The 22,395-nt window shown below is 48.5% G+C and overlaps 3 protein-coding genes across 4 annotated transcripts; 1 reads left to right on the top strand and 2 right to left on the bottom strand.

Moving 5' to 3' along the window:
- Nucleotides 1-27: 27 nt before the first annotated feature.
- LOC121296974 (RELT-like protein 2) lies at nt 28-10,661 on the bottom strand. Of its 2 annotated transcripts, XM_041222958.1 has the most exons (7): nt 10,529-10,661; nt 5,919-6,150; nt 5,219-5,293; nt 5,058-5,121; nt 3,584-3,763; nt 3,200-3,378; nt 28-108 (listed from the first exon to the last, which is right to left on the bottom strand). In XM_041222958.1, the coding sequence occupies exons 2-7, from the start codon at nt 6,124-6,126 to the stop codon at nt 71-73; spliced, it is 744 nt and encodes a 247-aa protein (XP_041078892.1). In that variant the 5' UTR covers nt 6,127-6,150; nt 10,529-10,661; the 3' UTR covers nt 28-70. The 2 variants fall into 2 exon arrangements, with proteins under 2 accessions (XP_041078892.1, XP_041078891.1); XM_041222957.1 differs by lacking the exon at nt 28-108 and having other exon boundaries at nt 171-3,378; nt 10,529-10,655.
- A 2,779-nt stretch (nt 10,662-13,440) lies between these two features.
- Nucleotides 13,441-16,534, top strand: nop16 (NOP16 nucleolar protein homolog (yeast)). Its single transcript, XM_041222961.1, has 4 exons — nt 13,441-14,153; nt 14,431-14,500; nt 15,120-15,226; nt 16,294-16,534. The coding sequence occupies exons 1-4, from the start codon at nt 13,986-13,988 to the stop codon at nt 16,435-16,437; spliced, it is 489 nt and encodes a 162-aa protein (XP_041078895.1). The 5' UTR covers nt 13,441-13,985; the 3' UTR covers nt 16,438-16,534.
- A 102-nt stretch (nt 16,535-16,636) lies between these two features.
- On the bottom strand, nt 16,637-22,336 carry arl10 (ADP-ribosylation factor-like 10). The gene is made up of 4 exons (XM_041222960.1): nt 22,020-22,336; nt 21,186-21,351; nt 19,009-19,184; nt 16,637-18,618 (listed from the first exon to the last, which is right to left on the bottom strand). The coding sequence occupies exons 1-4, from the start codon at nt 22,188-22,190 to the stop codon at nt 18,442-18,444; spliced, it is 690 nt and encodes a 229-aa protein (XP_041078894.1). The 5' UTR covers nt 22,191-22,336; the 3' UTR covers nt 16,637-18,441.
- Nucleotides 22,337-22,395: the final 59 nt, after the last annotated feature.

Genomic DNA, 22,395 nt, shown 5'->3' with positions numbered 1-22,395 from the left:
CTGCTGGACAACTTCAGAACTCTCGTGTGTGTTTCTTCATGTCTGGGGAGGTTCGACCACTCTACTGTTGTCAGTTGTACAGAGTGGGAATGTTTGTGAATCTGAGGGCTAAAAAAAAACAAAAAAAAAAAAAACATTATTTCAATACAAACACAAGACCCAAAACAGAGTGAAGTTCTGTTAAAATGCATAGCTTTATCTTTTTTACTTGTCTTTTAAAATCTGGTATAACTTAAAATGGAACAGTCCAGCATCTTCTCAGGTGGAATTCCCATGTTCTCAGATGCAGTTTTGGTTTCAAGGATTTGTATATCCAACCCATTCTTACTTGTCATTAGACTTCATTTTTCAACCAATATCTTAGTCCCATGCTTCCACAGTTTTAGATCAATAGAAATTCATGCAAGAAGAACATCCTTATTCATTGTAAGGCCACGATACACAGATTGCTCTGCTGCCCACTACAAACACAATGGGACCGGCTTGACTTGACCATACCGTCAGAGCTGAGGGGGAACAGAATGGGACTGGCTTGACTTGACCATACCGTCAGAGCTGAGGGGGAACAGAATGGGACCGGCTTGACTTGACCATACAGCCAGAGCTGAGGGGGAACAGAATGGGACCGGCTTGACTTGACCATACCGTCAGAGCTGAGGGGGAACAGAATGGGACCGGCTTGATTTGACCATACAGCCAGAGCTGAGGGGGAACAGAATGGGACCGGCTTGACTTGACCATACAGCCAGAGCTGAGGGGGAACAGAATGGGACCGGCTTGACTTGACCATACAGCCAGAGCTGAGGGGGAACAGAATGGGACCGGCTTGACTTGACCATACAGCCAGAGCTGAGGGGGAACAGAATGGGACCGGCTTGACTTGACCATACAGCCAGAGCTGAGGGGGAACAGAATGGGACCGGCTTGACTTGACCATACAGCCAGAGCTGAGGGGGAACAGAATGGGACCGGCTTGACTTGACCATACAGCCAGAGCTGAGGGGGAACAGAATGGGACCGGCTTGACTTGACCATACAGCCAGAGCTGAGGGGGAACAGAATGGGACCGGCTTGATTATATCTCTCTCCGTCAAGCTCGACTCTGTTCTCTTTCTAGAACCCTATAAGCCATTATTAAGGGCAGACAGCTCAACACTAACTGACCCGTCTCAGTGATTTACTCCTGGTTCCACAGACCCCGATTAGCACTTGAGAACCTTGATCGTTCCTTAGGTATAGCAATTCAAGTTTACTGCTAATCTGGGGCTGTGAAACCAACCATCAACAATTTATAAAACTGTCTGCCTTGTTGCAGGGGTCCATCCTATCTACTCCCAGATAACCCACTGCACATGTGCACAGCAATGCCATCCGGTGGAAAAGGAACCAACTGCAGGAGGACCCGGGTTCTATCCCTCTGAAGATAAACTGCAGCCCGTTGTAAAACACCTTGAGCGAGTAGAATGCCAATGTGTAAAGATTTCCACCAGCTTCAACACAGGCTTGCCTGGTCTCCAGCATCTAGCCTACTGACCAGGATTCTAAGACTGTTACATGAACCTCAACCCCGGACTGAACCTTCCACTTGCTCAGACCAGGAGCGGAGGGTCTGTACAGCTGCTGTGGTACAGGCGAAGGACCATGGTAAGAAAGCGAAGACCTCCCAGACTGACAGAGCTCCTAAGCTGAAACCGATAGAGGGCTGTCCGTGCAGCTCAGCTCTGCAGTGTTGGTGCAGCCCGTGGAATACTGAACACACACAGCAGGTGGCAATGTTGTTTCACTAAACAGTAAATCCAGCGCAGGTGTGCAGGGCTGTTTGCTTGTTATCCGCAGTGTCAGATACAGAACAGGCGCTACGTGGTTTTCAGCTTTTATTGTTCAGCTGAACCAAAGTTGGCTTAAACCTTGAAATCCAGACAGCATGATTCACAGCTGCTGCATTTTGTTATTGTTGAAAGCAAATGGACCAGGGAGAGTTAACAATGCAGCCACATGGCAGGTACAGCAGACACACTGGCACTGTGATTAATTCAGTACCAGGCCAGCTGAAGGAATGGGAGCCTCCAGTAAAGCACAGGGGATGGATATGGGTCCTGTCAGGAAATGAATACGCACACTGTCATGAGAGGGCCAGAGCCACTGCACTCCAGACAGACAGCACGACCGGCTCATCGATTAAAACAGCAAGCGCAGTGTTAACAGCTAGCTGATTCACAGGGTCTTCTAACAGGGGGGCTGGGGAATGCCCTGGTTGTCTGTTGATCACAGAGGGGAGGCACAGGGGTAATGAGACCAGCGCTGCAGTGTGTTGGAAAAGTCGGGGTCACAGCAACCCTTGACTGGATGTTTGTTTCGTTTTGTTTTGGGTTTATTTTTGGGGTACCTCACAGATTCAGAGTCATGGCAGCATCTACAGGATTGTCTGAAACGGTCACTTAAATCTACATGATGAAATATCTGCATTTGAGAAAAGTCTGAACTTCAGATTCCGAATGGAGGATTCCCGTGAAGTGGGGGTGCTGGTTCTGGGGCTGCCTTCCTGTGATGGACAGGGAGGGAGAGGAAGCTGCAGACAGTCTGAACCCTTGGGGCCCTCACCACTTGTGGGGGGCGTGGGCGGCGCCCCTCTTGCGGTTGTTGCTCTCCACACACTGGCCTCGCTGAGGCTCCTCTCCCCCCTCCTCCTGGCTCACTTTACAGTCTTTAATGTCCTCCATCTGAACCATGTCGTCTTTCGAATCCTCTGTCTGTGCCACCTCTTCGTCCTCCGTTTGGACTCTGCTGTAACGGAACTCCCTGCCGGCTGCTCCACCAATCACAACTGTACCATGATGAAGACGTTTGCTTCGTGCTGCACCATCACCACCAATGTGCCCTGTTTGGGCAGTGCCTTTATCAGTGTACTTGGTTTGAGCTGTGCCATTATTGGGGTCTTTTAGAACTGTGCCATTATTAGTGTCCTTGGTTTGAGCTGTGCCATTATTCGTGTCCTTGGTTTGAGCTGTGCCATTATTAGTGTCCTTGGTTTGGGCTGTCCCATTATGGGTGCTGTCTGTTTGTGATGTGCCTTTATCTGTGCTCTCGGTTTGGACTGTGCCATTCTTTAGCCCCTCCACATGGGATTCCCCATCATTGCCTCCCCCCATCTCCAAGCTGACTTCCTCGCCCATTGGCTCAGTCCCTCTCTGGAACGCACCATTTGTGTCATCAGTGGGCGTGTCTTTGAACATTTCTCGAAGGCTGCACTTCTCATGCGACTCTGTCTCCGATTGTCCGACTTTGCCATCCTTCTGCAGGGTGTCACCCTCGGCTTGTTCTGATTGTCCGGTTTTCTCCTGATTTCCAGACTTTTTACCAATGTGGGTCACCCTGAACCTATGGGGAGGGGAGGGGAGGGGGAGGAGACATTGCTGTTAGGATCACTGGACTCCAGATCGCTTACTCAAGGATTTGTTTTTTCTAGTTTATAATATGTACAGTACAGACTACAATCTCTAATATATAGTTAAATGAGATACACAGTACAGCTAATTTGTTATGATGTCATTTCTCTCTTAGCAGTAACCCCCAGTGCTGTTACCTCCCCACTGAGAAGACGGTGGTCTCTCTCAGGCGGGTCTTGCTCCGGGGAGCCCTCGCTCGCCCCCGCGCTCTCTTGGCCCGGCTCTGGTTGCAGTGGTGGCAGGCTGTGCGCTCGCTGCCGGAGTGCACCGTGTGGTGATGGGGCGGCAAGCTGCCAGCGCTGTCCTGTCGAGAAAACCTGGGAGGAGAGAGAGAGAGAGAGAGAGAGAGAGAGAGAGAGAGACAGACAGACAGAGTGAGAGGGAGAGAGTGGACAGCGTTGAGAGAGAGAGAGAGAGAGAGAGAGAGAGAGAGAGAGAGAGAGACAGAGAGAGAGAGAGAGAGAGAGAGAGAGAGAGAGAGAGAGAGAGAGAGAGAGAGAGAGAGAGAGAGAGAGAGAGATAGAGACAGACAGAGTGAGAGAGAGAGCCAGAGCGAGATAGAGGGAGAGACAGACAGAGAGTGAGAGAGACACACAGAGACACACAGAGACAGAGGTTTAGACCTGGTCACATGGTTCACAGTGCAGGAAGTGCATTCTGTATCTGCACCTGTGCAGACAGCACCTCCTCTCTTCATCTCATCTCCATTGAGTGGGTAGAGAGCAAAGTGGCATGGGAAAATCTACTGAATCCCTGCCCTGGCAATGCTAAACCCAAATCCCAGCTGCTTCCCCCGCGGCAATTCCCTCTCTCTGTGACAGAGCCAGTGAGGGAAAAACTGGAGAGACTGGAGGAAGGGAGGAGGGCAGGTTGTAGGGCTATTCCCTCTCTCTGTGACAGAGCCGGTGAGGGAAGAGCTGGAGAGACTGGAGGAAGGGAGGAGGGCTGGCTGTAGGGCTATTCCCTCTCTCTGTGACAGAGCCGGTGAGGGAAGAGCTGGAGAGACTGGAGGAAGGGAGGAGGGCTCGCTGCAGGGCTAGCTCTGGGAAGGCAGGAGACAGAGGGTGCTAAATGAAGTCACAGGAAATATTCTTTGCAAAGTTTGTATTCATTTATTGTTTTCTTAAATTTGGTAAATTTGTAGATAATCCCTTAATCCTCCTGGAAGCTTGCCAGAATGCTGTCATGCTCCAGCAGCTTGCTCACGGATACACAGGAAGCATGCACCGCGGTTACAGCATCTGTGTTTCTGAGGACACTTCAACAAAATCTAATGCAGCAGCCTTCAATCAAATCGATCTATAGATAAACAGCTTCGCTCTAGCACACCCGGGCAACTCTGAACCTGACTGAAGACTCGGACAGATTTCAATCAGATACTTTAATGAATGACAGCACATCGATACCTGTCTGCAGCTTGGGGCCAGGCTGGGGCTCTAATCCGAGGATCAGCAGCCATGGTTATGGATCCCTGCAACCCCCCCCCCCCCCCCCCCTCCCTGCTGAATACACTGGTCTGCAGCCCCTCTCCCTCCCTGCTGAACACACTGATATATTGAAAGACAGACGGACAGACAGACAGACACACATAAGTAAAGTTACAGTCCTCACCGCGGGTCTGTCCGCTCCGCTGGCTCCTGGTTCACCAGCATCTCCTTCAGGGCTTCTGCATTCGCTGGGGAGAGAAACACAACAGGACTAATGCTGCACTTCAGCACCCTGACTTGCATTTCCATGAGGTTGGATTGGTGTGATGAAGGCTGGGCTCCTACCTTCATTCTCAATGATGCACTTCACTATCTGCTCCACTGTGTCCTGGTCCTCTGCCTGATCATCTGGAACACAATCTGGAATCAGGACATAGGAAGACAGCCCTATAGCATTACTGTGTATCAGTGAATCAGGACATAGGAAGACAGCCCTATAGCATTACTGTGTATCAGTGAATCAGGACATAGGAAGACAGCCCTATAGCATTACTGTGTATCAGTGAATCAGGACATGAAGAGCCCTATAGCATTACTGTGTATCAGTGAATCAGGACAAGAAAAGCCCTATAGTATTACTGTGTATCAGTGAATCAGGACATAGGAAGAGCCCTATAGCATTACTGTGTATCAGTGAATCAGGACATAGGAAGACAGCCCTATAGCATTACTGTGTATCAGTGAATCAGGACATAGGAAGACAGCCCTATAGCAACACTGTGTATCAGTGAATCAGGACATAGGAAGACAGCCCTATAGCATTACTGTGTATCAGTGAATCAAGACATAGGAAGACAGCCCTATAGCATTACTGTGTACCAGTGAATCAGGACATAGGAAGACAGCCCTATAGCATTACTGTGTATCAGTGAATCAGGACATAGGAAGACAGCCCTATAGCATTACTGTGTATCAGTATAGTGATATTTCATTGCTCATTGTAGTTTTTCGAATTGTTCGGTATTGTTTGAATGTCTGTACCCACCCTCGGTGTCCTCCCGGGTCAGCTTGCCCTCACTCTCCTCCTCCTCAGGCTCCCCTGTCCGGCAGCGGTACCCCTTCTTCTTCAGGACATGGCAGATGAGGAAGCCCAGCAGGCCGGTGAGGAAGAAAAACAGGACCAGGAGGAAGATAATGTAGGGGGGGGTGTGGTCCGGGGCCTCCCCCTGTGGAGCGCTCTCCTCGTCCGCCATCCCTCACTCCAGAGACCCACAGCCCTGGAACAGAGAGCATCAATACAGGGAATAGGGAAGAGCAGGGGCAGGGCGCATCAATACAGGGAATAGGGAAGAGCAGGGGCAGGGCGCATCAATACAGGGAATAGGGAAGAGCAGGGGCAGGGCGCATCAATACAGGGAATAGGGAAGAGCAGGGGCAGGGCGCATCAATACAGGGAATAGGGAAGAGCAGGGGCAGGGCGCATCAATACAGGGAATAGGGAAGAGCAGGGGCAGGGAGCAGGGAGCATCAATACAGGGAACAGGGAAGAGCTGGGGCAGAGAGCATCAATACAGGGAATAGGGAAGAGCAGGGGCAGGGAGCAGGGAGCATCAATACATGGAACAAGGAAGAGCTGGGGCAGAGAGGATCAATACAGGGAATAGGGAAGAGCAGGGGCAGAGAGCATCAATACAGGGAATAGGGAAGAGCAGGGGCAGGGAGCAGGGAGCATCAATACAGGAAATAGGGTAGAGCGGGGGCAGAGAGCATCAATACAGGGAATAGGGAAGAGCAAGAGCAGGGAGCATCAATACAGGGAATAGGGAAGAGCAGGGGCAGGGCGCATCAATACAGGGAATAGGGAAGAGCTGGGGCAGGGAGCAGGGAGCATCAATACTGGGAATAGGGAAGAGGTGGAGCAGGGAGCAGGGAGCATCAATACAGGGAACAGGGAAGAGCAGGGGCAGACAGCATCAATACAGGGAATATGGAAGAGCAGGGGCAGGGAGCAGAGCATCAATACAAGGAATAGAGAAGAGCAGGGAGCAGAGAGCATCAATACAGGAAATAGGGAAGAGCTGGGGCAGGGAGCAGAGAGTATCCCTAGAAAAATTTCCCAGGACGTTTCCCCGGACCGCCTCTTAGAAACCCTGTGAGAATATCATCATGCAAACAAACAGAGCAAGATCTGCCACTGCCATCCAGCTGATCCCACCACTCCACCACTGCATGCACGTATGGGTAGAAGTGCTCTGCTGCTTCCTCCAGTCAAGCAGAGAGTATACTTCTCACTCACTCTTAGCGGGGCCTGCCATGCAAAGAAGTGCAGGAGGAAGTACACTCTCAACGAGTCAATTACACATACAAAACAGATCAAAAGATCTTATTACAGAAAGGTATACAGAAATCTGGGATAGCAAGTACAATAACCAAAGCTTTCACACTCGCTGTGGATCCCCTCAGATACAGCAGTGCCGTGGATCATCCCCTCAGACACAGCAGCACTGTGGATTATCCCCTCAGATACAACAGCGCTGTGGATCATCCCCTCAGACACAGCAGTGCATGCTGTGGATCATCCCCTCAGACACAGCACCACTGTGGATCATCCCCTCAGATACAGCAGCACTGTGGATCATCCCCTCAGATACAGCAGCGCTGTGGATCATCCCCTCAGATACAGCAGCGCTGTGGATCATCCCCTCAGACACAGCAGCACTGTGGATCATCCCTTCAGACACAGCAGCACTGTGGATCATCCCCTCAGACACAGCACCACTGTGGATCATCCCCTCAGATACAGCAGCACTGTGGATCATCCCCTCAGACACAGCAGCACTGTGGATCATCCCCTCAGATACAGCAGCACTGTGGATCATCCCCTCAGACACAACAGCGCTGTGGATCATCCCCTCAGATACAGCAGCACTGTGGATCATCCCCTCAGATACAGCAGCGCTGTGGATCATCCCCTCAGATACAGCAGCACTGTGGATCATCCCCTCAGATACAGCAGCGGTGTGGATCATCCCCTCAGATACAGCAGCGCTGTGGATCATCCCCTCAGATACAGCAGCGCTGTGGATCATCCCCTCAGACACAGCAGCACTGTGGATCATCCCCTCAGACACAGCAGCACTGTGGATCATCCCCTCAGACACAGCAGCACTGTGGATCATCCCCTCAGACACAGCAGCACTGTGGATCATCCCCTCAGATACAGCAGCACTGTGGATCATCCCCTCAGATACAGCAGCGCTGTGGATCATCCCCTCAGACACAGCAGCACTGTGGATCATCCCCTCAGACACAGCAGCACTGTGGATCATCCCCTCAGACACAGCAGCACTGTGTATCATCCCCTCAGACACAGCAGCACTGTGGATCATCCCCTCGCAGCAGCACTGTGAATCATCCCCTCAGACACATCAGCACTGTGGATCATCCCCTCAGACACAGCAGCACTGTGGATCATCCCCTCAGACACAGCAGACACTGTGGATCATCCCCTCAGATACAACAGTGCTGTGGATCATCCCCTCAGACACAGCAGCACTGTGGATCATCCCCTCAGACACAGCAGCACTGTGGATCATCCCCTCGCAGCAGCACTGTGGATCATCCCCTCAGATACAGCAGCACTGTGGATCATCCCCTCAGATACAACAGTGCTGTGGATCATCCCCTCAGACACAGCAGCACTGTGGATCATCCCCTCAGACACAGCAGCACTGTAGATCATCCCCTCAGATACAGCAGCACTGTGGATCATCCCCTCAGATATAGCAGCACTGTGGATCATCCCCTCAGATATAGCAGCACTGTGGATCATCCCCTCAGACACAGCAGCACTGTGGATCATCCCCTCAGATATAGCAGCACTGTGGATCATCCCCTCAGACACAGCAGCACTGTGGATCATCCCCTCAGACACAGCAGCACTGTGGATCATCCCCTCAGATATGGCAGTGCTGTGGCTGGATGCTGCCTAGTAATAACAAGGGATTTGGCCTGAGTGGGAGTAGCAATGACCAGTCCAGTGCACTCACTCATAGAAACATCTAAAGCATGCAATGTATTCAAACCCACTCCGCTGTGCAGCTCCTCTCAAACTATTCTGGGGGGGGGGGGGGGGGGGGGGGGGGGGGGGGGGGGGGGGGGGGAGGGGGGGGGGGGGGGGGTGGGGGGGGGGGGGGGCGGGTGGGAGAATGTCCTGTAACATTACTGCACACAACCTATGACATCATATTTTAGTAAGCTAACCCTCAGAAACCATTTCCTGTAGTAGAAGCACAGCAAAGTGTAATACAGCATGTTGCAAGCACTGTAAAGCACAAGGAGGTTTGGTAAAGCATTGGGAGGTATGGCAAAGCACAGAGAGATCTGGTAAAGCACAGGGAGGTCTGGTAGAGCACAGAGAGGTCTGGTAAAGCATTCCTCCCCCTTGTGTAGGCTCTCCCTATCAGAACCACGCAGCCCAGCTCTGTGCAGCTTTGCAGGAAACACTTTCAGGTGGTCATGGCATGATCTGTCCTCTATTGTGAAATCTAAAAGCAGGACTGCAGTGTCAGAGCTCAATGTGTACAGCACACTAGACTGTGTATTATTATTATTATTATTATTATTATTATTATTAATAAATAATTTTATTACATTCAAATAACAATCAAAATAAGAAGAAAAAAATAACAAAACATTAGGCGATGTAAACAAACGAGGCGGTCGTTGAGATCTGCTGCTGATAAACAAGGGCACACAAACAGGGATGTAAAGCAGCAGGATACTTGTGTAACGCAGTCCCGTCACCTCGAATCCTCTCCTCTCTATCTCACCCCTGCGTCCTGTCTCTCTGTGAATGCGCTTATCACCATATCACATTCCCCTCGCACCGGCTTCAGGCGTTGTTTGACAGTGATGGCTAGTGCTTTAGCTTATAATTATTAATATTAATAACGTTTCCCGTTGACAATCGCCATGGCGCTTCTCGACTCGGAGTCGCCGAGATAAAACACACCTGGGATAGGAAATAATGAGACTCCCTCCCTGCCCCAGCGCGAGTCCATGCTGTCTCCCCCGCGGCACACAGCCTCCATCTTTCCAGGCTGCCATCCATAATGATCTGTTACCAGCAGCGCCGTGACACACCTGTCCTTGCGGTTCTCAATGAGGACACATTGTTACACTAGTATTACGAGCAGCTTCCACGATAAGGTGTTTAGAAGATACACAAAATAAAAAACATACATCTATAAAAAAAAACACTTGAATGTGAACATTCACTGTATTTCTATTTGAAACAAATATATCAATATATCAATCTGAATGTAATATCAGCCCTTCCTCCCTAGTAAACCATATTTTCCAGCGAGATCATCAGCAGCTTTTTCGTTTCTGTTAGTCACACGTCTTTGAAAATAAACGCGTTCTGTTATAAATGCACAGTTTATCTCTAGCTGTACGTGTTTTCGGATACCTGCTCTGCAGCACCAACACACACAACGTATCTGCCCTGTTGTTCTTCCCAACACACCAGACTAGAAATGATAACACCGCTCACTCCCCTCGCCATGATGCACATTCCAATGATTGTCTCCCTGCGCCGAGTCCCCCACTCAAACGCTTCTCGGTTAAACATCGGATCGAGAGGGCACTTACTCTTCGGTGGGGTTTTAACAGAGTCCGCCTCGCCCTCGACTCGGGATCAGTGAGCGGAGCGGCTGCTGTTGCTGCGCGTTGTCTTCGGAAATGCTGGTAAACACTGACAGCGATGACTGTAAAAAGGGAAGGAAGGGAAGGGAGGGGAGGGAGAGGGGTACACAAGGAAATTTAAAGGGAAAATACTCAAGTCTTATGATATGAAAACGGGGGGGGGGGGGTCCCTATATGTAAACGCGTTTCATGTCCCATCAGGAGATGATATACTGTAACAGCATCACAACAAAGCAGATACACTTGAATATTATTTTGCAACAATGTTTTGTTTTTATTATTTTTTCTAACTCTGTCTACCTGGCTTTGAGATCCCTTGCTTTGCTTTGAGATCCCTTGCTTTGCTTTGAGATAATTTGCTTTGCTTTGAGATCCCTTGATTTGCTTTGCAATCCCTTGCTTTGCTTTGAGATCCCTTGCTTTGCTTTGAGATCCCTTGCTTTGCTTTGCTTTGAGATAATTCGCTTTGCTTTGAGATCCCTTGCTTTGCTTTACTTTGCTTTGCAATCCCTTGCGTTGCTTTGAGATCCCTTGCTTTGCTTTGCTTTGAGATAATTCGCTTTGCTTTGAGATCCCTTGCTTTGCTTTACTTTGCTTTGAGATCCATTGTTTTGCTTTGAGATCCCTTGCTTTGCTTTGAGATCCCTTGCTTTGCTTTGCTTGGAGATAATTCGCTTTGCTTTGAGATCCCTTGATTTGCTTTGCTTTGAGATCCCTTGCTTTGCTTTACTTTGCTTTGAGATCCATTGTTTTGCTTTGAGATCCCTTGCTTTGCTTTGCTTTGAGATCCCCTTGCTTTGCTTTGAGATCCATTGTTTTGCTTTGCAATCCCTTGCTTTGCTTTGAGATCCCTTGCTTTGCTTTGCTTTGAGATCCATTGCTTTGCTTTGAGATCCCTTGCTTTGCTTTGAGATCCCTTGCTTTGCTTTGCTTGGAGATAATTCGCTTTGCTTTGAGATCCCTTGATTTGCTTTGCTTTGAGATCCCTTGCTTTGCTTTACTTTGCTTTGAGATCCATTGTTTTGCTTTGAGATCCCTTGCTTTGCTTTGCTTTGAGATCCCTTGCTTTGCTTTGAGATCCATTGTTTTGCTTTGCAATCCCTTGCTTTGCTTTGAGATCCCTTGCTTTGCTTTACTTTGAGACCCATTGCTTTGCTTTGAGATCCCTTGCTTTGCTTTGAGATCCCTTGCTTTGCTTTGCTTGGAGATAATTCGCTTTGCTTTGAGATCCCTTGATTTGCTTTGCTTTGAGATCCCTTGCTTTGCTTTACTTTGCTTTGAGATCCATTGTTTTGCTTTGAGATCCCTTGCTTTGCTTTGCTTTGAGATCCCTTGCTTTGCTTTGAGATCCCTTGCTTTGCTTTGAGATCCCTTGCTTTGCTTTGAGACCCATTGCTTTGCTTTGAGATCCCTTGCTTTGCTTTGAGATCCCCTGCTTTGCTTTGCTTTGAGATCCCTTGCTTTGCTTTGAGATCCACTGCTTTGCTTTGAGATCCCTTGCTTTGCTTTGCTTTACTTTGCTTTGAGATCAAAAACCTTGAAGTACCTCGACTGCTTGTTTTAAAAACAGGTTCCCTTGACAAAAGTATGTTAACCACAGTGAAAGGTTGGGAAGTTGGCTTTTCTCCACAAAAACCCTTTTGTTTGTTTGATCAGATATAAAACTAATTGAATACGATAAACACCACGGTTATATCGACTCTGCGCGCATGTGTATTGCTAATTCTGCAATGGCGCGTACGAACCAGGTTTAAAATGTATTAATAGGTTGGATCTGGTCAAATACATTGTCAGGATCCTCGACACCTGACTCACTATCAGGTGTATTTTAAGAAGAAGCTGTTTGAACAAGCGCTTGATTCCTTGTGTGCTAAGGCCAGGGTTACGGGATATTAAGACGATGCTGTCGTGTTCGCGTCCACTCAGTGGAAATGACCCGCAGTACAGGGGACAGCTAGAAGACAGGTCCTTCATACAAATCTGTAAACCCAGCTGCGTGTTCGGCTGCAAGATCTGTGCAGCCAGGCTGCCGAAGATGCGTCGAGCGCTCGGCTGCACAGAACTGCGCAGACAGCTTCTGCGATGGCTCAGAGCATTACCCCGCCTTCTCATTAATATTAACGAGGTGGAAGGGTCGAAGTTCACACACACAAGCATAGACGATTGGGCGACAACACGTGTGAGACAGGAGAGGAGAGCAGGGAAGACGCCAAACCAGCAGTGTCCAGATCAGGCGCTTTGAGATCTGTTTGCAATGAGATAGATGACCGCTCGCTGCGTGTCGTGTTCTCTGTTCAGTGTCCAGATCAGGAATTGATATCAATGAGATGACCGCGTCTCGCTGCGTGTCGTGTTCTCTGTTCAGTGTCCAGATCAGGAATGTCTATTGATATCAATGAGATGACCGCGTCTCGCTGCGTGTCGTGTTCTCTGTTCAGTGTCCAGATAATAATAATAATAATAATAATGTCTATTGATATCATAGATAATAGCATCTGTTCAGTGTCCAGATCAGGAATGTCTATTGATATCAATGAGATGACCGTGTCTCGCTGCGTGTCGTGTTCTCTGTTCAGTGTCCAGATCAGGAATGTCTATTGATATCAATGAGATGATCGTGAGGCGGTAAAAGCTCGCTGCGTGTCGTGTTCTCTGTTCAGTGTCCAGATCAGGAATGTCTATTGATATCAATGAGATGATGTGTCTCGCTGCGTGTCGTGTTCTCTGTTCAGTGTCCAGATCAGGAATGTCTATTGATATCAATGAGATGACCGTGTCTCGCTGCGTGTGGTGTTCTCTGTTCAGTGTCCAGATCAGGAATGTCTATTGATATCAATGAGATGACCGTGTCTCGCTGCGTGTGGTGTTCTCTGTTCAGTGTCCAGATCAGGAATGTCTATTGATATCAATGAGATGACCGTGTCTCGCTGCGTGTCGTGTTCTCTGTTCAGTGTCCAGATCAGGAATGTCTATTGATATCAATGAGATGACCGTGTCTCGCTGCGTGTCGTGTTCTCTGTTCAGTGTCCAGATCAGGAATGTCTATTGATATCAATGAGATGACCGTGTCTCGCTGCGTGTCGTGTTCTCTGTTCAGTGTCCAGATCAGGAATGTCTATTGATATCAATGAGATGACCGTGTCTCGCTGCGTGTCGTGTTCTCTGTTCAGTGTCCAGATCAGGAATGTCTATTGATATCAATGAGATGACCGTGTCTCGCTGCGTGTCGTGTTCTCTGTTCAGTGTCCAGATCAGGAATGTCTATTGATATCAATGAGATGACCGTGTCTCGCTGCGTGTCGTGTTCTCTGTTCAGTGTCCAGATCAGGAATGTCTATTGATATCAATGAGATGACCGTGTCTCGCTGCGTGTCGTGTTCTCTGTTCAGTGTCCAGATCAGGAATGTCTATTGATATCAATGAGATGACCGTGTCTCGCTGCGTGTCGTGTTCTCTGTTCAGTGCCCAGCTCAGGAATGCATGGAATGAGAAGAAGTCGGTGGCTCAGAACCTGGCAGAAATGGGCCTGGCGTTTGACCCAAACAAGGCGCTCCCCGTCCTCAGGAAAAAGGTGCGTATACAATACAAGCAGGACTGGAGATAAAACTCCCAATGCATAACGGTTTGATCTACTCCTGGATTTACTATGAGTGTAATATGACTCACCTGAGCTTGTTACCTACTGACACTGTCGCTAATCAACCTCATATTGAAACCTGGAATGGGTGAATCTGCTATGCAATAGGAGTCTGGTCCCCACCCCTATACAGCAGTGACTCTTAGACTATGTATTGTGGAGCTACAGGAAGCGCAGGCTATACTGTAACCCTTGTGTGTTTTGTTTGCAGGCGGCAGCAATGGAGATCGAGACCTCGGAGGCAAGTGGAACACTGGTGAAGAAACCCTACGTTGTGGATTGTAAGAACAAGGAACTGCATTATTAAAAAAAGCGTGTGGGAAGTCTGTCGTGTGTTGTGCGCGCTGTTCAGTGTCCAGATCAGGAATGTCTATTGATATCAATGCCGTGTGAAGTCTATAGTGTGTTGTGCGCGCTGTGTGAAGTCTGTAGTGTGTTGTGCGCGCTGTGTGAAGTCTATAGTGTGTTGTGCGCGCTGTGGGAAGTCTGTAGTGTGTTGTGCGCGCCGTGGGAAGTCTATAGTGTGTTGTGCGCGCCGTGGGAAGTCTGTCGTGTGTTGTGCGCGCCGTGGGAAGTCTGTAGTGTGTTGTGCGCGCTGTGGGAAGTCTGTCGTGTGTTGTGCGCGCCGTGGGAAGTCTGTCGTGTGTTGTGCGCGCCGTGGGAAGTCTGTGTGTTGTGCGTGTGTTGTGCGCGCCGTGGGAAGTCTGTGTGTTGTGCGCGCTGTGGGAAGTCTGTCGTGTGTTGTGCGCGCCGTGGGAAGTCTGTCGTGTGTTGTGCGCGCCGTGGGAAGTCTGTCGTGTGTTGTGCAAGGTATCTGCAATGCTTAGTGCTGCTCTTCGATTCACACAGCCTCATATGAAGCGTTCATGCCCTTTCCTCCTGGTTCTTTCTGTTCCACAGCCCTGGTCGCGGAGGCCAGTCTCCCAGAGAAGAAGACACACTCTATCTCCAGAGACATGATTGAGTATGTGCAGTACATGATCAAGCATCACAGAGACAATTACAAGGTACGAGGCTGACCACCCTATTAGCACGCTCCTTTCAAATGGTCATTTAGTGCTGCAGACCAGAACACAACACGCCGCGTCGCAGGCTATGTGTTGTCACAGCAGTGGGAAAGTTTGTCGATGTGCACAACAGCCCGAGGTCTGTCGCGTCACGCGCGCCACCCCTTGGGACTAGCGTGTGCGAAGTCGTGGGAAGTCTCGTAGTGTTGGCGCGCCCGTCCGTCGTGTGTGTGCACCGTGGCCGGCACTTCTGTGTGTGCGGCAAAAGCTACGTGGGTTTGTGTGGTGCGACGTGAAGGCTGTCGTGTGTGCACGCCCTGTCAGTCTCACACAACCGCGCGGGGGACGACTGCACAACAATGCAGCGAGTCTGCTAGTGCGTTCAGCCAGCACTCACGACGAGCGAACACTAGGCAATGCTTAGTGCTGCTCTTCGATTCACACAGCCTCATATGAAGCGTTCATGCCCTTTCCTCCTGGTTCTTTCTGTTCCACAGCCCTGGTCGCGGAGGCCAGTCTCCCAGAGAAGAAGACACACTCTATCTCCAGAGACATGATTGAGTATGTGCAGTACATGATCAAGCATCACAGAGACAATTACAAGGTACGAGGCTGACCACCCTATTAGCACGCTCCTTTCAAATGGTCATTTAGTGCTGGACTGTTTTAAGAGACAAAAAATAAATGAGATCGGGAGCTGTATTCATACCAACTATAAAACACACTTACTCTTCATTCAAGAAACGTTTGGAGAATTCCAGTGAGCCGTGCTGTGCTTGCAGTCTTGGCTCACAATACAAACGATAACTGTATTATGTTATGAATACCATGTAAAGAAAGTATCACGAATCATCGATGCACAGTGAATTGTTATGCCCCTCGTAAGTAAACTGCACAGTGCTGGAGCTATAGTCTTTTAATGTATTATGAATTTCTTTTTATTGTAGAATTACTGCAAGAGACTTCAATGACAAACATTTTGATTACAAGTTTTGCTCGGTGTCTTCAGTCTATTTTATTGCACCCTGATGTGCTAATGCATCTCTCTGTCTCTCTGTGATTTGAAGGAAATGGCAAAGGACGAGAAGAATTACTACCAGGACACACCCAAACAGATCCGGAGGAAAGTGGAGCTGTACAGACGCTACCACCCCCAGGAGTACGAGGCATTCATGCAGTCCCTGAAACAACAGAAAATGGAACTGTCCTAGCCTGTCCTATTCCCCCTGCAATACTTGATGCCTGTTGTAGACAAAGGTGTCGAATCAATCTACTTTCCTTAGCTCTCAATAAACTGTGTCGTTTTAAGGGTGTTTACATTTCTGGTATTCGTCTCCTTTGAGGTGCGGGGATACTGAAGAAAATTTAATGGATTGATGCACAGTTTACCATGTCTGTGTAACACAGCTTGGCTGTATAAACAAGTGTGACCGAAAATCTATCGCTGCCAAATCGAAAGAAACCACTGTGCTTTACAGAGTGCTTCTCTGCTGTGTTCAGAAGGTCATCTCATAGAGGGGTTCCTTTTTGGATACTCGCCGTGGAACCAAGAAGCAAAAGCCCCACCAACCCCCCAAATCAATGTATTGTTTCTGCTAACAGTCCACAGCAGCATGGGTAGGAGTCCTTCGACTGAACCTGCCCTGTCCATTCTAGATGGTGCTTCCTGTCACTGTTGATACACAGCTTCAATACCCAGTAATAAACACACGCTGTGTTCAATAATTCATTTTAATTTCTGTTAATCATACAGCAGCGTAAACTTCTTTTTATCAGTAGTACATCACCAAGTCTGAGGTAGAGGTTTCCTGTTGTGAATTTTAAACAAACAAATAGAATAGTGGCAATAAAAATAACAATCTGAACAAAGCCGTGGTTTACTGGAACATGGCAATGCAGGATAGAGTTTTTAAAATCATTAATAACACAGTTTGAAAAGTGCATTCTGATTGAAATACAGTGATTCACGTAAACACGCCCTCCAAACAAATACTCAAAAAAAAAAATACAGAGCATTTGTATTTAAAAAAAAAAAAAAAAAGCACAGCCTGTGTCCTGGATTCAATCAATTCAATCACAAAGACTGGCGTGTTTGTTGGCCATTAGAAAGTACAGCAATGGCCCTGGCAGCAACTATTATGAGGCCCCAGATCGTTAGTTCAATGCTAAGGCAACATGGCGTAAGAAAAAATAAGATTTTAAACATTTGGTCTTTGTTAGTAATAAGGAGTGTATACAGTATACATAGCAGACAGAAACAACCAACACACGAATTAGCTACCGATGCGGAAGGCTTCGGACAGGGACTGGAAAAAAGGAATGTTCTGTGGAACAACTGAGACAGACTGATACAACGTATTCAAAGTTGAGAAGTAAAATAACTGCTGAGAGGAATCTAGGCATTTGGTGCATATCTAGTTCAGTAATGATATGCAGTTCACTGTCCCAGTCGCTTTGTTAATTCAGAGCAGTATCTTAGATTTTGCAGATTTTTCATGATGGTAGATTTCTGCTCAGTTAAAGTTTCTAGTTGTATTTAATCAGGTAAGTGGGCAGCCCATGTGTCTTACAAGACATGATAATGTAATGCTGATCGACTTCCCACAATTGAAGCAAGGACTGCGTTCCAAGAACATTAGGGCAGCTGAATGGCATATTAACGGATCTAGCAATGGACACGAGTTTGAATAACACATTAAAAACACATTTCACACATTCACCATGGGGTCCCTGTGAGTGTCTAAAACAACTGTTTAAACATAAGTGTCTAAAATAATTACATACTCTGAAATGTGCAAAATCCTGGGGAATTAAAAAAAAAAAACCTTGCAATCCTTAATTAACATTTTGAATGTGTTTCTTCAGCTTAAACACAGGCTGCTTTGTGCAAGTGTGGCTGTTCTGAAACACAGATTCCTTTGTTAGGAGGAGCTCAGCTCAAGTCTCCTTGATTCACTCTAGCCCCCGCTGCTGGATCTACAAAGTATTGCACATACGAGTTGTGCTCTGAACTTTAAAAGAAGTTATTGAGGGGAAAAAAAGTGAAATGAATTAAAAGTACAATTTAACACTAGTTTCATACCTCCCAATGTGCACGAATCGGTGGCGTTGAAAGTCAAGTTTAAAAACAGCCAGTGACTTGGTGCTTCAAGTTATTTGTCGAATAACTATTTGGAGAACGACTCTGAAAAGCCATTCTTCCCCTGCCCCCGACCTCAGCGTGGGGAGACCAGCTGCAGCAGCAGCTCCTGCAGCTCCCTCAGGGTGTGAGGAAGCTCCACACCGTCCCAATCCAGCTGCACAGCCAGCAGGAAGCACTTCCTCTCGTCCCCCACAGCGTCCAGGGACAGAGCTTCCTGGAGCTCAGGGACACGGAGGGCTGCATGTCTATCCTGGGGAGGGATAGTAACAGGATCCACAACTGAGCTATCAAAAAGAGTTTGCTCCCAATACTGTTTTCAATGAGGGACTGGTTTTTGTATCAGATGTCACATTACAATGAGCTGTACTGTTTAATCACGCTGATTTCACCAAATAATATATAAACACACAGGAATCAGTCTTAAGGTCAGAGTGGCCTGTGATCCCACTAGAGGGCAGCTGTCTGAGTGAATGTCCGTTTGTACTGCACTGAACACTACAGTGTTCTAGATTTATTACAGTCAATATATATTTCCTTGAGCTCAGTTATGTTGTTAAATCTATTTTAAATAACTCATTTTTTTAAATAAATCTAATATTTTTTATAGATGTCATCACGCTTGAAGAGAATAAAGCCTCACCTGCTTGTTCCCCAGCACTACCAAGGGAAGCTTTGAGTCCGCTGCCATGAGTCGGTGCAGTTCTGCCTTGGCCAGAGGGAGGCGCTCTCTATCAGCAGAGTCCACCACGTAGACCAGTACGTGCGCGCTCTGCAGGTACTGCGTCCAGTATGTGCGCAGGTTCACACTACCGCCAACTGCCAAACAAGCAAGCACACACACTGCATGAACCCTGCAAACAGGAATCAGCACTCACACACACACTGCATGAACCCTGCAAACAGGAATCAGCACTCACACACACTGCATGAACCCTGCAAACAGGAATCAGCACTCACACAGACACATGAACCCTGCATGAACCCTGCAAACAGGAATCAGCACTCACACACACTGCATGAACCCTGCAAACAGGAATCAGCACTCACACACACACACTGCATGAACCCTGCAAACAGGAATCAGCACTCACACACACTGCATGAACCCTGCAAACAGGAATCAGCACTCACACAGACACACTGCATGAACCCTGCAAACAGGAATCAGCACTCACACACACACTGCATGAACCCTGCAAACAGGAATCAGCACTCACACACACACTGCATGAACCCTGCAAACAGGAATCAGCACTCACACACACACTGCATGAACCCTGCAAACAGGAATCAGCACTCACACACACACTGCATGAACCCTGCATACAGGAATCAGCACTCACACACACACTGCATGAACCCTGCAAACAGGAATCAGCACTCACACACACACACTGCATGAACCCTGCAAACAGGAATCAGCACTCACACACACACACTGCATGAACCCTGCAAACAGGAATCAGCACTCACACACACACACTGCATGAACCCTGCAAACAGGAATCAGCACTCACACACACACACTGCATGAACCCTGCAAACAGGAATCAGCACTCACACACACACACTGCATGAACCCTGCATACAGGAATCAGCACTCACACACACACACTGCATGAACCCTGCAAACAGGAATCAGCACTCACACACACACACTGCATGAACCCTGCAAACAGGAATCAGCACTCACACACACACACTGCATGAACCCTGCATACAGGAATCAGCACTCACACACACACTGCATGAACCCTGCAAACAGGAATCAGCACTCACACAGACACACTGCATGAACCCTGCAAACAGGAATCAGCACTCACACACACACTGCATGAACCCTGCAAACAGGAATCAGCACTCACACACACACACTGCATGAACCCTGCAAACAGGAATCAGCACTCACACACACACACTGCATGAACCCTGCATACAGGAATCAGCACTCACACAGACACACTGCATGAACCCTGCAAACAGGAATCAGCACTCACACAGACACACTGCATGAACCCTGCAAACAGGAATCAGCACTCACACACACACACACACTGCATGAACCCTGCATACAGGAATCAGCACTCACACAGACACACTGCATGAACCCTGCAAACAGGAATCAGCACTCACACACACACTGCATGAACCCTGCAAACAGGAATCAGCACTCACACACACACTGCATGAACCCTGCAAACAGGAATCAGCACTCACACAGACACACTGCATGAACCCTGCAAACAGGAATCAGCACTCACACACACACTGCATGAACCCTGCATACAGGAATCAGCACTCACACACACACTGCATGAACCCTGCATACAGGAATCAGCACTCACACACACACTGCATGAACCCTGCAAACAGGAATCAGCACTCACACAGACACACTGCATGAACCCTGCAAACAGGAATCAGCACTCACACACACACTGCATGAACCCTGCAAACAGGAATCAGCACTCACACACACACTGCATGAACCCTGCATACAGGAATCAGCACTCACACACACACACACACTGCATGAACCCTGCATACAGGAATCAGCACTCACACTGTTACTAACTGGGCTGTGGGAATCAGAAGTCTGTCTTGACAGTACAGTAATGAAAATGCATTTACCTGTAATGGGAGGAGCAGTGAGCTCAGCTCTCAGACAGTCAAGCAGACATTACTAGCACACATCCAGCTGTGTGTCTGTGCATAGGCACCACTCATGCATTACTGCCCAAATCCATCTCCAGACATAATGTGTGATCATATATTCTGACCCATATAATATTCCCCTCTCCCTGGAAGCTCACTCACTCTCCAGGAAGTGCAGCTGGCAGCCCGGGTTGTTGACACAGACCGTATTGAAGCCCCAGGTGGGTCCAGAGCCTCGTCTCACCCCTGCTCCAGAGAGGCACCGCAGCACACTGCTCTTCCCAGCACCATCCAGCCCCAGCACCAGCACCTGCCTCTCCGGACACACCTGCCAGACACACGCGTCAGCAAGCACTGCAGGGACCCGCACGCACCAACATCCCTTCAAAATCCAAACCTGTCCCAGTACTGCACTGCCTTGGATGCTGCACACTCCCATTGCAAAGCAGTTTGATCCATTCCTGCTTTTACTATGAGTTTAGTGAGACACCCCTACACTGCGGCTAATCAAGCCTGAAGTAAAAGCTGGAATGGGTGAAATAGCGATGCATTAGGAGCGTTATTTCCATCCCACTTTCACCGTTCAATAATTGACTTCATTTGATTATTTCGCTGTCAGGCCGTGTAATGTTAACAGTGAATTGTAAAAGTCCTTTATTTTCCGGTATACGCCCTTCACTAACTCACATATGTTATGCCTTTTAGATCGTGAAATCAGGGTCATTTTTAATAAGCAGGAAAACGTAATTCATTAGATCTGTTAACAAGCGCAGATGAACACTTGTGTGTGCAGTGGAATGAATGGGTGTTTTAGAAATTTCTTATTTCAGATCTCTACATGCCTCGGGTCTCTTCGCATGGTACTCCTGCTGCATGAACGAATACGCACACGGTCTATCTATTCCAAAGAGAGTTCAAACGGTCCACAGTACAATGCCGTATATGTTAGCATATCAGTTCGGTCGATAGTAAGTAGCCATTGCCTCAGCCACTCACCCCGCTCCCCGGCTCCGACGTCCTAATCTTCCTGACGGCGGGGCGGCGGGACCCCGAGTCGCACACCGGTAACCGCCTCCTGTAGAAGTAGTTCCAGCCGATGAACAGCAGGGAGCCCAGGGCTGCCACCGCGGCGCTGATGGCCAGCGTGAATTGCCGGAGCAGGACCATGTGTGTCAGCGACTCCCGGGACACCCAGCTGGCAAGCGGACCGGAGCCTGGAAAACAAGCCAGCGTACCCACCGCGTCATGTGATACCCGCACTGTCCATTCAGAACCGCACACACACGTCACCCCCCCGCCCCCTTTTACAGGGGGAGGGTGCTAATACAGGGCACCGACGTGTGTGCCCGCACCGTGCTTGCGGTTTAGTTCG

Source organism: Polyodon spathula, chromosome 22 (assembly GCF_017654505.1).
Source record: "Polyodon spathula isolate WHYD16114869_AA chromosome 22, ASM1765450v1, whole genome shotgun sequence".
Taxonomy (NCBI): domain Eukaryota; kingdom Metazoa; phylum Chordata; class Actinopteri; order Acipenseriformes; family Polyodontidae; genus Polyodon; species Polyodon spathula.
This window is presented reverse-complemented; position numbering and strand designations above follow the sequence as displayed.